The sequence below is a fragment of the Balaenoptera physalus genome (genome assembly GCF_965194825.1).
Source record: "Balaenoptera physalus genome assembly, chromosome: 9".
Lineage (NCBI taxonomy): Eukaryota > Metazoa > Chordata > Mammalia > Artiodactyla > Balaenopteridae > Balaenoptera > Balaenoptera physalus.
The window spans coordinates 68,192,449-68,209,059 of NC_138888.1; the positions used below are offsets into that span (position 1 = coordinate 68,192,449).

At 37.0% G+C, this 16,611-nt stretch overlaps 2 protein-coding genes across 5 annotated transcripts in view; both read right to left on the minus strand.

Moving 5' to 3' along the window:
• GJA10 (gap junction protein alpha 10) overlaps positions 1–3,936 on the minus strand; it is a 58,537-nt gene extending 54,601 nt beyond the window's left edge. The window contains exon 1 of the mRNA XM_082475270.1: positions 3,846–3,936. The gene's annotated coding sequence lies outside the window, so the exon portion shown is untranslated. The remainder of the gene's footprint in view (positions 1–3,845) is intronic.
• Positions 1–16,611, minus strand: part of CASP8AP2 (caspase 8 associated protein 2) — a 44,969-nt gene that overhangs the window by 2,520 nt on the left and 25,838 nt on the right. The window contains exons 6-11 of one of the 4 annotated variants that reach the window (XM_082475086.1): positions 16,314–16,429; positions 9,187–11,408; positions 5,019–8,151; positions 3,846–3,945; positions 3,208–3,260; positions 460–1,103 (exon numbers count right to left, since the gene is read on the minus strand). In XM_082475086.1, the coding sequence (XP_082331212.1) occupies positions 1,100–1,103; positions 3,208–3,260; positions 3,846–3,945; positions 5,019–8,151; positions 9,187–11,408; positions 16,314–16,429 (5,628 nt within the window). In that variant the 3' untranslated portion in view covers positions 460–1,099. Of the gene's footprint in view, positions 1–459; positions 3,261–3,548; positions 3,946–5,018; positions 8,152–9,186; positions 11,409–16,313; positions 16,430–16,611 lie in introns of those variants that run through there. The other 3 variants (XM_082475087.1, XM_082475084.1, XM_082475085.1) reach the window with 3 other exon arrangements.

A 16,611-nucleotide genomic window follows, 5' to 3' on the forward strand; every position in this document is an offset into this window, starting at 1 on the left:
AATCCTTCAGATCAGGGCTTCTCCTGCAGATGCTGGACACTGTGGGAGAAATGGCAATTTCCTCAAGTCACTTCATAGAGTCCAAAGCCTAGATTGTAACCCATCAGTACCACCAGTCTGAAGGGGGGGAGGGATGAATAAATAATGCATAGCTAGTTAATCCTTACCTGTTTTTCCCAGATCTTCACCCCAAAGGAGTTTTTGTGCTGCCCTGATTTTGTCTGTGAGGACACCTGCAGCACAGTTCACTGTACCACTACCTGCTGTGAGAAAGCAGGCAAAGGCAACTGGTTTCTTCCAATTAATCTGCTCCAACACATTCAGCCAGCCACACGTTCAGTCAGCCACACCCTAACCAAGAACCACTTCAAAATAGCCCCCATGTCCTCTGGGAGTTTTACCTTTTTTTTGTTTCAATTATTATCTAAGCATGCTAAAAGAAACATTCTAATCAAAATATAACAGAACTTTACATGGTTTTATTTATACATTACTGGTAAAGAAAGCAAACTTTATATAAAAAGTTTTATACAAATAAAAAAGTCCTTGGCTAGGTACAGCCATTTATGTGTGTGTATACACCCAAACATACACACACACACACACACACAAAGTATTTTACATCATTATAATTATACATATTTACAGATATACTATTTAAATTATTTTACAATTTACCAAAATGAGGACAGGCAATTAGAAAAGCAAATAAAAATGGATGAAACAAACTAAATAATGGTTAAGCTTAAAATTCTACAAAACTATTTTTAAAAATCTAGAAAAGAAAGTCATTTCTTTGAAATATCAAAACTAAGGTTTCAATACTGTTTTGTCGTTGCTTTTTATCTTAATAACAAGTTCTAACCTGTTTAAAAATAAATATCGTGACCAATAACAGGTAAGCAAATCAGACTGATGTCAGGAACAAGGTGAACGTGCTGGCTTGAGATTAAGAGTCAGCAAGTTATGACAAATGCAGATTATTATCTGGTAATCAAATGTCATAAAACTGCCCTCTCCTCCCCCATTAAAAACATGAAGAATTCCAAGCTTCTGTGTAGTTTGCAATATCAATTAAGACTCCAAGGAATTCAGCAACTTATCTGTAATGTAAGAAAATGCTAAAGTTATGATTCTATTTTTCTGATATGACCATCTCACAAAGTGTTGTTCTTTTAAATGAGTTCTACTTAGATAATAAATATTGGTGGTTAAGGAACTAGCTTTTTACAGACTCAGTTTGGTAACTTTATCATTACACTCTGATTTTGATAAGAATGTAATGAGACTATAGTACCTGAAGGAAAAAAAATCAGTTAAGAAACAAACTAGGGATTGGGATTGACATATATACACTAATATGTATAAAATAGATAACTAATAAGAACCTGCTGTATAAAAAATAAATAAATAAAATAAAATTCAAAAATTCAAAAAAAAACAAGCTAGGAATGAAATAATCCACTATTTGTGCTATCATGCAAGCAAATAAAATCTCAAGTACCAAATCCATTAAAAGATTGTAGATTTGTAATGGAATTTGGAAATTTCAAACTAATAAGTGTCATTTCCAGATACAAGTTAGTTCGTTCATGAAAGGAACATTATCTTCAACAAGAGAATGGAAGTCATATTTTAAAATAACATTCAAATAAAACAAAAAAAACCTCAGTTTAATTTCCTAAAGGTAGTGAAAAATTTACAGCATAGTGAATCTGAAAAAAAACCAGGCCATTTTTGCATCAAACTATTTTTTTAAAGGTTCTTTAGAATAAGCTTTCTCTTCAAATTCCTCATAATTCAATCTTACATTCTGAATTATATAAACAGAATTTTAATGTCAGAGTACACTACTAAATATCTTTTGAAGATTTCATTAACAAACTAGTTGCTTTGAGAGGATACTGAAATTAACAGATTATCTAAAGACAGTAATTTACACTGGGTTTAGAAACAGATTTTTACAACTCAAAAGTATTCAGAACCCTTCACAATGAGATCAATGTCCAAATATGGTTCTTCTTCAGAGTTAGTTTTATTTAAAGTTGGGTGTTCTGGATTCAAATAATTATGACTACAAATCAATTGAAAACTAGTGATATGTTAAATATCTTTACAATTTTCCTTACATAAAAGTCCAAAATATTTAAGCAATTGGCTCAGGTCTTATAGGAAATACCTGATAAACATTATTGCCTTAATAAACCCGTATAAGAATGGCTTAAAGAAACATGTCTGGGGCTTCCCTGGTGGCGCAGTGGTTGAGAATCTGCCTGCTAATGCAGGGGACACGGGTTCGAGCCCTGGTCTGGGAAGATCCCACATGCTGCAGAGCAACTGGGCCCGTGAGCCACAACTACTGAGCCTGCGCGTCTGGAGCCTGTGCTCTGCAACAACAGAGGCCGCGATAGTGAAGAGGCCCGCGCACCGCAATGAACAGGGGCCCCCGCTTGCTGCAACTAAAGCCCTCGCACAGAAACGAAGACTCAACACAGCCAAAAATAAATATAAAAATAAATAAATAAAAAATATTTTAAAAAAAAGAAACATGTCTGTGAACATTATTAATAATGTAACATGGTAAATCATGTCACCTCTTCAGATGACAATGGACTTCATGTTTATAAATGTATGTTTTGTATTTTAAAGCATTTTAGCACTCCTAATTAAAAATGTAAAAAATGTTAAATTACAATGACTGCACAGATTTCACTGGCTATGAAATATACTGCTATTCAAGAATGTTTTCTTTCCTTTTTTTTCTTTTTTTGGCTGAGCCATGAGGCACGCAAGATATTAGTTCCCCAACCAGGGACAGAACCCAGGCCCCTGGCAGTGGAAACACAGAGTCCTAACCGCTGGGCCACCAGGGAATTCCCTCAAGAATGTTTTGTTTTTCTTCATCGATAAAAATTTATTATCAATCATCAAATGGATTTCCCCCCACTTTAGACTCATCAACACTCAGAAGGCTGAGGAGAGATGCTGATCTGAACTGCAGCAGGCTTCACTGACCACGTCCCTGTGGATGAGATGCCTTAGAAGCCTGCACGAGCAACAATTCTCCAACCTGTGACTGAAACAGGAACTCAACTGGATGTCTCTCACCCACCACTCACATCTTCAATGACTAACAGGCCATTAACTGCACAGGCACAGTGTCAAACATTTACTTTACTAGCCTCCTGTAGTGTAACCATTAACTACCTGCATTTTGACTTTTCAAAGAGCTTCATTAGCTGCTGGAATCTTTCTGAGACCTGAAAAATTTTAAATGAAGGTTAATTATAAACATCTCAATAATTTTTTTTTTTTCAATAATTTTTTTTTATCTTTGATGAATATTTTCACAAACCATCTAAAGACAGAGAAAGTTACCCTTAATTACAAAGGTAAAGTAATAGTTAGAAAAACAAAGTATCTTCATAATAAAGGTAATTGCTAGTTTAACTTTTCAATATCAAACTTTCTTAAACAAGCAAATATCATTACAAAATTGCTCAAGATCAAATAAGTAAATGGCAGAACAACAGAATAAAGAATTAGGATTGTTTCAAACTTCTTCCACGATCACTAAGTTTTTAACAGTCTTTTTTTTTTTTTTTTGGCTGCACCGCGCAGCTTGCGGGATCTTAGTTCCCCAACCAGGGATTGAACCCATGCTCTCGGCAGTGAAAGCATGGAGTGCTAACTACTGGAACACCGGGGAGTTCTCCAAAGAGCCATACTTTTAAAGAAGTTTGCTAACAAATAGCTATATATTTTAAACACATTAAAAATCAAATCTAAATATTTAGAGTAGTAACATCTGTGAAACAATAGAGATGTAAAACTGGGGTAGTTACCTGATATGGATTTTTATTCAACTTGGCAGCTAAATGAGAAAATGTTTTCAACGATGGCCCGTTTTTCTGACACTCCAATAAAATTTCCCGGTCATCATTTCTGAAGGGGGAAAAATGTTATTTAGCTTTTGTAGGTTCGAACAGAAAGGTAACAAAAATTCCATTGCCTTACTATCTACCAATAAGAGTTGACACTTTTATTAAAACCCATAAAAAAAGAACAAGTGTATACACTAAAATATGGACAATGGTTATCTCTGAGAGATAAGATTACGGATGATTTTAATCTCTGAGTTCATACATATTTCCCAAATTTTCTAAAACAAATACTAATGTATGTTTCTAATGACAAAATAAAAGATTTTTTTAAATTCTACCAGTAGTGTGTATAGTACTTTAAAAATTAGGGCCCAAACGTGATCACAGACTTGATAAGCGAGAAGAACCAAAAAGTAACACAGAAGCCAGATCTTCTAATCCCCAGACCTCTGCTTTTTCTACATGGTCTGAACCAATGTGTGTTATTATAGTCTCTGGGATTTTATCATCTGCAGGTTGCCCGAAATGAAGGCATAGAGGACTGAGGTCTTAAACAAAACTGATCACCAATTTCAACAAAATTCAGTCTCTCTCATTATGCACTCTAGCCGGTCTAGAGATCATGCACTTCTGGTTCAATGGTTCCCAACTGTGGTCACCTTGACACCCGAAATGGGGTCTTTAAATCTGCATTTCTTAAAAATCTCACATAAAAGTCAAAAGTACAACCTGTTTTTGAAGCTTCTAATTTCGGGGGAAAACTCAAATTACAAACACCCACACTTTTTGTCCTATTCACCACCTGTCATTCCTCCTTTCTAAAATGTGTGTATACCAGGCTCCTTACAAATGAAAGAATTTTTCTTTTTCATTGAAAAGTGAAGTTAAAAACATAATGAAAAGTTCTGTCCACGGTGCTAGTACACATCGCTGGTTAAGAGCCACTGCTCTAGACTGTTCTACAGTACAGCTGGGTTGTATCCTAGAATTTAACTTCTACCAACTTTGGCCACTTTTGAAGTAAGTCATCACTTTCCCTATTTTAAGATGGGATAAAACTATGATGACACGACAGAACAGATTTCTGGTATCTCAAAATTTCCTGGTGATTTAATAGTCTCATTAGATTCTTACCTTGTCCACGAAACTATAATTTCTCCCTTCTTTTTAATAACATTCTTTGCAGAAAGGCTTGTAAGAGAAGTGGCAGATGCTGCTGATGCATCCTTAGTCCCTGGGCTTTCGTTTAATGACGAGTGATCTTTAGTCACTACAGGGGCCTTTTTCTTACTGGCTTTCTTTCGGTGAGCATCACCATTCTCACCAGAATCTTGGGTAATTTTCTTGGTCTTTTCCCTACTGGTTAAGTGTGTTTCCTTTCTCTGTTTTTTCTGAGAAGAAGGATTTAGATCAGGAAGATTTTTCCTCTTTTTGTGCGCATTATCCAAAGCCCCAGGCAACTCTGAACTATCAGAATTTGATGCCAACTCTGATTTTAAATCAACCTTTTTCACTTCACCCGAACTGGGAGATTCCGAGGTTAAATCGATACAGCCTTCCTCAACAACGCATTCCAAAGGCCTGTTTGCCACTTGCACCTTTTCTTCCTTTGAGTTATCTTCATCTACACATATCACCTGACACCCCAAGTCTTCAACAGCTAAAGCAGGACGGTTACCTTCATTTTTACTGTCACTTGAAACATCTTGTGTCAAATCAATAAAAGCATCTACAGTATCAGGCTGCATATTGTCTAATACTGGAGCGTTTTGATCCACACTGCTTCCAGAACATCCCAACTGCTCAATATTTAAAACTGCTACTTCTACGAATTCCCCCAACTTTTTGGTCTCGGTGACTGGATCTTTTGTGAGGTCTATATATGTGTTTCGAAGATGATCCTCAACAGAATGTGGAATTTCTTCCATTGGAGGCAATTCTTCAACGCTTTCAGGTACTTTTGGTTCCCATACTTGATGCAACTTGAAATATTCCTCAGCTACTTCAGTACTATGAACCACTTTACCTGAAGCATCTTTAAGAAATTCATATATATCGGGAACCTCTGTTTGTATCATACAGTCCTGTTCTTCATGAACTGATTTACTGCTATCAACATTTTTACTGGAAATTTTCAGTTCCTCCACAGATTTAAAAACTCTGTACTGACATGAAATATATTCTTTCTCCACTGCTTCATCAGCTTCCTTTTCCACTCTTGGCAAAGATTCATCAGCTACCATATTCTGTTTATGACTAGGGGAGGTAGATGGTGCCGCACGGCGTATTTTCACAATGAAATGATCGTTGGACTTTTCCATTATGACAGCGTGCATGGGTAGATTAGGGTGGTACTGAAAGCCTGGAGCAACAGACCGGCTTGTCCATGATGAAGAACAACTTGATTTACTGCTTGAATTATCAGACTCCAGGGCTAAATGAATGTCCTGTTCAGATGCATCCTCTTCCTCAAGTAAGGCATCTTCACTAAAATGGGCACTAATAACTTCTTTGGGCGTTGAATTAGACGAAGCATCTGACTTTAAGAAACTGAGATGACCATCTGACTTCAGAGGTGATGGTACTGTTAAAGAGACTGCTAGATCTTCAGCAAGTACGGAGGAAACACAGGGCTTGCTCTTTTCTGAACTACATACATTATCTTTACTCAAAGCTATGTTAGTGGACACTTCAAACATACAATTTTCATCCAACACATCAGGATGAACTGGCAATGAAAGCCCTGAAGACAGAGACGGACCTTTCTCAGATGACAATAATGACCAATTATCATCACTAATCACCTTAGGACAGGGAGAAACCACCCCTGAAACGAGCTCTTCCGTTGTACAAGCTGGTAGAGATTCACATTTAAGACTCTCTACCATCTGTTTCCCTTGTATCTTTAACTCCCACTCACTTTTTTCGTTACAGTTAACACTGTTGTCCAAAAGATCAGAACCTTGCAACAAACTTTTAAATATTTCTCCCATCTGTGCATCACTCACTAAATTAAAAGTAAGGCTAGACGCTTGCTGCTCAGTAAGAATCTCAAAACTGCGTTCTGGCTTCAAAGCAGCGTGCTGGGATGCCGGTGCATCCTCTATGGTGCTGCCTTCCATTTTTCCTGCCTTTGGGGTGCTCGGGCAGTTTGGTTCCAAGGAAGGCTCTTCAAATTGAGGGTTCTTAATATTATCAAAGCAAGTGTTAGTACTTTTTTTAATGTTGTGCTTTACTGTGTTAATACTGGAATTATTTTGCTCTTGATGTTTTTCCTCAGATTTTTTACAACCTACTAAAGACTTAGAGTAACCAGAATCTTCTGATTTGGGGGATTTCTCCTTCAACATTTCTTTGCTGGAGCTGCCTACATTCCCCTTCTGACAATTTGAATATTGTGCTTTCTTTTTATTTATCTTTTCAAGTTTTCCTTCGTCGCTGTCACTGCCAATGTTTACGGAGTCACAAAACTTTACTAAGATTTTCTTAAGCTTTGTAAACAAATAATCAAGTTGTTCATCTACAAATTTCCACAATTTTTTTTTCATATCTGGTAGCTGCTGTTCAAATAAACGATCCACAATGCCATTCTTTTTAACTTGCTTAAGTTTGGATTCTATAACATCACAGAGATTCTTCTGTAAAGTAGTCACTGACTTAGAGATTTTGGATAAGTCAAGGTGTTTAATTAGTGATGTAAAACTCAAAATTGCTGACTCAATAATTCTATGAAACTGTATTAATGAAAATTTTACCTTGAATTTCATATAATTTTTCCTTACATGTTTTCTTATCATTCGTAACATGTGCACAACCTCTCGGACAGAAGAGGGTGCAGCAATAATCGGAACTATTTTTTCCAGGCTGGAAGTGCTCACTGACCTATCTTTCTTCTCTGTTTTTGAAGATCTGCTAGATTCAGTTCGTCTTTTATTCCATTTGCTTTTGGTCTGATGGATTTTTATAGAAGATATCTTCCTATTGTCTTTATCCAAATGCACAGTGCTTTTCCTACTTCCTGGGCTAGTCTTTGTGTTCTGCACTTCAGCAGAAGCTCTTGGGTTGGTACTTTTGTCAAAACGTTTTTGTGGTTCAGATTTTTCACTGTCGCTTATAATTTCTCCTTCTTCTAATTCATCTAAAGATGAATTCTTGTGGGAGTCTGCTTCTGTAAATTTGTCAGATTTGCAAATTGGCTTTTGATTTTCCTTATTGAGATCAGACTGACTCTTGGAGGTAGAATGAGCTGAATTTGGTGGAAACACATCTGTGGAAGAAAAAAAAGCATATTATAGTCACATGACTACTGAGTCTTTGTCATTTAACATTTCCATACTAAATATAACAAAAAATTAAATGTTGAGGCAATTTATTATTTTAATAGCTTTTACACTATTTACACTATATTACTCTAACACTTACTCATGTCATTGGTCTTTACTGGTCTCAGAAAGTGCCTGACAATAGTGATAGTATAGAGTTTGGTCATTTGGATAACCAGCAACCAGCTGTTCAGGTTTCTTTACTTGATGTTAGCAGCATCACCTACTCTATGCCATTTGATGATGGCTTTTGGAAAACAAAAATATACCTGAAAGCAAGCAAGGAGTATTTGAAACAATCTGTTCTACCATTCCCTTTTGTTGTATAAATAAGAATTACCTAAATCTAGACTAAAGGCTCAATGTACATTTCTAGGTAACAACAAAGGTCTGAATAATAATTAAGTTATCAAATAAAAAGCACTAACAAAATAATGCCATTTGCAGCAACATGGGTGGACCTAGAGATTGTCATTCCGAGTGAAGTTAAGTCAGACACAGAAAGACAAATATCATATGATACCACTTATATGTGGAATATAAAAAAAAGGGTACAAATGAATTTATTTACAGTAGAAAAGTAGAGTCACAGATGTAGAAAACAAACTTATGGTTACCAGGGGATAAGGGCAGGGAGGAATAAATTGGAAGGCTAGGACTGACATATGCACACTACTATATATAAAATAGATAACTAATAAGAACCTGCTGTACAGCACAGGGAACTCTACTCAATACTCTGTAATGGCCTATACAGGAAAAGAATCTAAAAAAAAAAAAAAGAATGGATATATGTATGTGTATAACTGATTCACTTTGCTGCACACCTAAAACTAACACAACATTGTAAATCAACTATACGCCAATAAAAATTTTAAAAATAAATATCAATAAATAAATTAAAAGCACTGATTCATCTTGCTGACATATTCTACACTCTCACAAAAATATAAGTTATAGGAGATAATATAAACTATTACCTTTATGACTGTTATTATATAATGGAACTCGAGATGAGCTTTCCAGTCTAAGAACTTTTGCTACAGGTCTCACGGGACTATTCAGAGGACTGATGGCTTCTGGAATAGGTCTCAGCTGATTAAGGTCAATGCTCAGAACTGAGTTCTCATCATCATGATATACTGAGTTTGCTTCACCAGTTTCCATTCTGTGGTCCGTTAACTCAGTCTGCTGAAGTGAAGATTCTGGAGTCTCTTTAGGTAAGCAAGGCTCCAAGTGACAAGACTTACTCTCAACCAGTGGTGCATCTACAAGAGAAGGCTCAAGGTTTGGTTTACCATCTTCTGAAAGGACTGTTGGCAAAATGCCAGCTTCTTCAATTGAAGGCTGCAAAATGCTTTCATTGGATTTGGTCACTTTGGTTGAAAAAGCCTCCTTCATTTCTGTATCTTCGGAAATACTACAAGAATTTAAGTCATCGTTTCTTTTGGTATCCAATTCCAAACCAAAGTTTTGAGAAACATTTGTTTGTACTGTGTCCATTACCACAGGAACTGCTGCCCTGGCACCATTAATGGTCTGTTCCATTTCTGTTGATGATGGAAACAAGGATTCTGTTTGTTGCATTTCCACAGATGCTGAGAAGGAAATCTCTGTGCCACAAATGGGCATTTCACAAGGCACAGTATTCGCAACAGATTTAATGAACAAACTATTTTCTTCTTCTATTTTCCTTTCTGAAACACTGGTCCTGGGTTTAGATGCTGCTGTAAGAGCATCCTTTGGTTCCAATAACTCTGATTTGGTTTCCTCTGTGGTATGTTCACTGACAGAGGGAATACATGTCACAGTTTTAGCCTGCACCAAGGACTCCAAGTCACATATGTCACTAGATTTGGGAGTATCGGTTATTTTATGCTGATTTTCCTGAGAAACAGGCTGCTTTTTAGCAGGAGAAAGAGTTAAGTTCAATTTTTCCATAAAGCTTAACTTTAAGTCTTTGTTTTGTGTTTCATTTGAACCATTCTCAGCTTTAACTGCTGGCTCTTTATTATCCACTCCTTCAGAAACATCATTATTAGAGACTTCACCGTTACCGTTTTTTGGCTCATTCTGTCTCTTTAAATCTGTAGCGGTTTTCTTAGTCTCTTTGTTTGTCTTCTGCAGATGTTCTGCAGGTACCCTTTTTTCATTTCTCATATGCCTATTTTCTTCTTTGCCCTCTTGTTCTCTTTTCCGCTTATCTTCAGTTCTATGCCTTTCTACCCTTAAAGGTGCATTTTCCCATTGGTGCACAGCATCAACTTCCTTGGAGTCAACGTGTTTGTGAGTTCTATTGGTTGAAAGAGAGGACGGACATCTTCCTTCTTGAAAACTATGATTACTTACAGCCCTGTCTCTTTTACAATCTTCCCGGCCTCTTCTCTCTTCTGGATGGTATTTACTTGAATTATGAGAAGATTTCGCTAGTTCCTTCTTGGAATAAGGAAGCAATGCTCGTTCAGATCTTTTCCAATGATCCTGGTCTTTTACTACTGATTTAGGTTTTTGATCAACTTTCCTTTCTTCTTTGTCTTGTGATTTAAGTTCTTTTCTATTTATATTTTGTGATCTTTCACTTTGTCTTTCGAGTTTTTTGTCACTTTGAGATTCTAGTCGAGTGTGTGACCTGTCTCTAGAGCTTTCTTTCTCCCAAGAAGAGCTACTGTGTTCATTTTTATAATCCAAATCTGTGTTACTTTTAAACTTTGAATTTTTGCTTTCAGCCTTTGGTTCACCTTTACTATATTTCTCAGGACGTCCTTGTAGCCTCTGACTGGCCTCTATGTTCCTCGGTTCACCATCACCACAGCTAGTGTTCAAGTCTTTTCGTATTCTGTCAGTCACTCTGCAGTACTGGTTATGTCTACTATCTTTCCTCCCTCTTCTGTGATCCTCATTGGAACTACCCTCACCAACCTGATAATGGGAACGTGACCAAATGCCATTGGTGGAGTGTTTTTCAATAGGTGTAGGCAAATGTGAAGTGCCCTTTTTTTCAAAATGTGACTTTCCTTCCTTTTCGAGGTATGGCAGTGAAGTGCTATAATGTACATCTTTAGAAACATCACTTTTCACTCTGTGATCAGTCTTTGAACAATCATCCAAATGGAGAGATCTGGATTTAAGACCTTTTGTTTTAACTATATCTGGTATCCTTGAAGTTTTATGAGTATTTCGAAGATGTGGAAACTCAGACAATCTATTGAGAAATAGAAATTAACACCAAAAAAACAAAGTTAATTCCTTTTTAATAATCCAAGGTTTAATCACATGTGATACACTTTAAAACTGGGGGGCCCACATACTGGCAAAACTAATTTTACTTTGTATAAAAGCATGAGTAGTAAGAATTTACCAGCTTCCAACTAAATGAGCCAGTTTTTAAAAAAAGGAACTCTCTTTCATTTGCTTTGCTCAAACAAAGCCTGGAGGACCTCTCAGTTCTAGCCCAGCACTTGCCAATGTCTTTCAGATTTCCTTCACTACAGGTGCACAACTCTCAAACTAACCACAAATTCACTTCTTTTAGAACAAGTGACATTATTTTCTTGCCTTCACTCTAGCCCAACTGAAACATAAGGGAAAATGAAACCTTGCTGGAGAACAGAGACGATCAAAATACGACTCTATGTAGCTCCCTATCCTAGTTTTCTGTTTCACATACAACCCCACAGTAAAACCCAAAGCGTCAATAGCCATCTTAAATTGTTACATACTGTGCAAAAAGAAAAAGGAATATAGAATTGTGATTCTTTCCTAGAGGAATGCTATGTATTTATTGTTTAAAATAACTCCTAAGGTTTTCAGAAAACTGGCAGTTTTCCTAAAAATAAAATGTAAATAGCTCATTTTAGCTTTTTGTAATAATATAGCCATCTTCCTGAACTTCTATAACTTCCCTGAATTTCCATAAATCTATGCCTAATCAGTACTAAGTGTGTAGAGAACATCAAAACTTAAAAGTCTCAGGAATAAGGGAAGATTTTTATAAAACAAGAGGACACAGGAGACATACAACTTAAGGCAATGTGTAGACCTTATGTGGATCTTGTTACGGGCTGAACTGCATCTCCTCAAAATTTAATCCCCAGTACCTCAAACTAGTGACCTTATTTGGAGACAGGGTCTTTGGAGATAATCAAGTTAAAGTGAGTTCATTAGGGTGGACCCTTATCCAATATGACTAGTGTCCTTATAAAAAAGGGAAATTTGGACAGAGATATGTATAGAGGAAAGACTTTATGAAAGACACAGAAGAAGGCGACCATCTACAAGCCAAGGAGAGGCCTGGAGCAGACCCATCACATAGCCCGCAGAAGGCATCAATCATACTGACACCTTGATCTAGGACTTCTGGCCTCCATAACTGTGAGACAACAAATTTCTGTTATTTAGGCCACCCAGTTTGTGGTACTCTGTTATGGCAGTCCTAGTAAACTAATAAACTCAAAAAAATAAACATGAGGAGACACCTTTGAGACAACTGGGAAAATGTGAACACAAAAGCATTAACCATAAAAATAAAAAACTGACTGAATTTCACTAAAATTTAGAACTTTTATTCCTCACAAGACACAATAAAGAGAGTGACAGACAAGTCACAGAATGGGAGAAGATGTCTGCAATAAATTTATCCAACAAAGGACTCACATTCAACAAAGCACATACACGTGTAACATACGTCATACTTATTAAAATGTAAGGTCCTAAAAGATAGTTCTAGCCCACAGAGCTCGTAATACACATTTAACGTAACTCCACACTAAATAAAATACTATCAAAAGTTTTGTTTTATTTTGTGTTGTTGTTATTATTGTTATTTGGCCGCGCCATGTAACATGCAGGATCCTAGTTCCCCGACCAGGGATGGAACCCGTGCCCCTGCAGTGGAAGCGTGGAGTCTTAACCACTGGACCGCCAGGGAAGTCCCAAAAGTTTTATTTTAAAATAAACCTCTGCATTAAAAACTTTCCAGAATTTACACTTTAAAATTTTTATCTTATATCAATATTTCCATTCTTTCTATTAAAAATGAACTTTCAGCAAAATGATAAACATTTACCATTAGAGTACTAGCTGAAGCTCACAAAGAAAAAGTGCAAATATTTGACAGAATATTTATTAGATAATGTATCAATATTACCACGTATAACAATCTAATGAAATAACACATCATTTATTCACCCAGTTTCTCTGAATTTTCACTCTATTCAAACATTATACCCCTCCCCTAAAAGATTCAAATATATATAAAATTTCCCCAACACTTCAGGAATCAATCTTATACTTGTTGCACCTTGTGGGATTTAGATTAGTAAACATACACAACCATCTTTATTTTCAAAAGGCCTAAAATGCTTTATAATATCATATGGTCCACACATAGGATTATCTTCTTTCACTCTTTAAACATTTATTGCACATGGTAGATACTCAATAAATGGTGAGGACATGAAGACATGGTTCCTGCTCCCATGAAGTTTACAGTTTAGTGGAAGAGGAGAACACTAAGTGATCCCATTCATGATTTTTTAAACTGCAAGTGTAAATGAAGCTACAAAAAAGAGATTCGACCTAGTCAGTGAGAACAGACAAATGTCCCGCATGAAAACGATGCTTATGCCGAGACCTGAAGATGAGTAGGTATTTAGCAGGTGGAGGAGAGGAGCATTTCAGGGAGTGGAAACAGTTCATGCAACTCAGAGCTCATGGTACACCCAACAAACTGAAAGAATGCAGGAGATACACTAGAGCTACGATACCTAGGCAAAGGCAAACACTGAAAACAAGGCCTGAAAAGTAGTTTGGGACCATATTGTGAAGAGCTCTGTGGACCAAGTTAAGATTTATGATCTTTTATCCTAAGAATGATGAGAAGCCACTGATGTGTTTTAATCAAGAAAAGGGGTGGGGGAATTCCCTGACGGTCCAGTGGTTAGGATGAGAAGCTTTCCCCAGCTTCTCATTTCATTCCTGGGGTCTGGGTTCAAACCCTGGTGGGGGAACTAAGATCCTGCAAGCTGCTTGGCGCAGCCAAAAATAAATAAATAAATATATCATTTAAAAAAAAAGAAAGAAAGAAAAGGGGTGGGATGGGGTGGTTCTGTGACAGATGTCCAGAGTTGTGCTTTACAAAGCATCCCGTGGCTTTAATATCGAGAAGTGAGTAATCACAGGCTGGAAAGAGCAAGAGCGGATGCAGAGTTTTGAGCACAAAGACTACTGCCAGTTCAGATGAGAGCTGATGGGCAGCAACAACAGCAGAAATGGAAGAGAAATGAACAACCTGAGAGATCATAAAGACATAAGTCAAAAGGACATGGTAATGAATTTGGATCTGAAGGATGACCAAGAGCTAAGTGTCAATGATGACTCCTATGCAGGGTGACTATATGTTCCAGTTTGCCAAGCAATGTCAGTGTAATTATTAATAGCCCCTCCTTCTACTCTCAAAAGTACCCTGGTTTGGGCAATAAATTAAATGGTCATTCCACCCCTCAGTCACTCTAGCTTGCACAGCTGAATAAATGATGGGGAATCCACTGAGCTAGGAACAATGGAAGGGGTTCAATCTTAAATTCTGTTGTGGATGAGGTAATTTTGAAAATTTTGTACAGATGTGAAGTAGTATCTACATATAAATGGAACTGACTAGTACAAGTAAGATTACATCATAAGGGGCTTCCCTGGTGGTGCAGTGGTTGAGAGTCCGCCTGCCAATGCAGGGGACGCGGGTTCGAGCCCTGGTCTGGGAGGATCCCACATGCCGCGGAGCAGCTGGGCCCGTGAGCCACAATCGCTGAGCCTGCGCGTCTGGAGCCTGTGCTCCGCAACGGGAGGGGCCGCGATGGTGAGAGGCCCGCGCACCGCGATGAGGAGTGGCCCCCGCTTGCCGCAATTGGAGAGAGCCCTCGCACAGAAACGAAGACTCAACACAGCCATAAATAAATAAAAATAAATAAATAAATAAAATTTAAAAAAAAAAAAAAAAAGATTACATCATAAGAAAATACTGATAGAGAAAGGAAAGGACATAGTTTTGAGCTTTAAGGAATTCCAACTTAGCCAAGTACAGAAAAATAAATCTCAAGTTAGGAAGAAAACTAAGAATCATGAAACCCCAAGGGAGAAACTATTTCAAGAAAAGAGGGTCAACTATGTCAAATAGTGTATAAAGACAAGTTAAAATGAGAAGTCAAACTATTTGATGAATTTAGTGGTAGTCACAGCTGTTTTGGAGGAAGAGATCAGAGTAGAATGGGTTCAAGAGTGTGTAGAAATGGGAAGTGGGGAAATGGAGACAGCACGTTTAGATAACTGTTTTGGAGGTTTGACTATCAAGGGGAGGAGAGATATGAAATTCTCTGGAGCCAAATACTGCCCCTAACCAAAAGAGGGAGAGAGAGAAATTAAGTAGAAAATCCATTTAAGAGGGAAAAGAACATATAATTGAGGGACTTCACTGGTGGCCCAGTGGGTAAGACTCCACCCTCCCAATGCAGGGAGCCCAGGTTCGATCCCTGGTCGGGGAACTAGATCCCACATGCATGCCACAACTAAAAGTCCACATGCCTCAACTAAGAAGCCCACATGCCACAACTAAGAAGTCCGCATGCCGCAACTAAAAAGATCCCATGTGCCGCAACTAAGAGCCGGTGCAGCCAAAATAAATAAATAAGTAAATGTTTTTTTAGAATATATATATATATATATTTTAAAAAAGAATATATAATTGACAGATTTTTAAGGGTTGTCTGTTAACAGTATATGACACAGACATCCTCCTGATATTTTAGTAATTTGATGGGCACCTAGAAGAACCCATGACATACACCACCATCTTCTCAGGACCAAAGGATATCAGAGCAAGATCCCAGTGTATTACAAAACTGAATATATTCAGAGAGGTATGTGGCAATCTTCTATTAATAATCATATAGATATCATTACGATAATATACCATTAGAATATTAGTCACTTACTTTCAGTAAAACCTTAAATATTTAATAAAATGCATGATTTTCATTAGCTTTCCAAAGTTAAAAATATTCCACCTATCAATACTCATGTAATTTACAAACAGATCCATATCCCTCAATCATACCTTTGGTGAAGATTATTTATTTCTTCATCTTTGCGGTTTATTTCCACTCTGGCAGTTTTGATAAGTGCTGAGATGTTTTTCTTAAGAGATTGGTTTTCATTTTTTAAGCTGAAATTCTAAACATCATAAAATACATTTAATAAAGTATATATCGACAGAATTATTAAACTATTTATAACAGTTATTGATTACTGAATGCTAACTACATGCCACGCATCACATATTTTATCTTATGCAATTCTCAAGATAGTCTTCGGAGGAGTACAGTGATGCTCACTATACAAATGGGGAAGCTGAG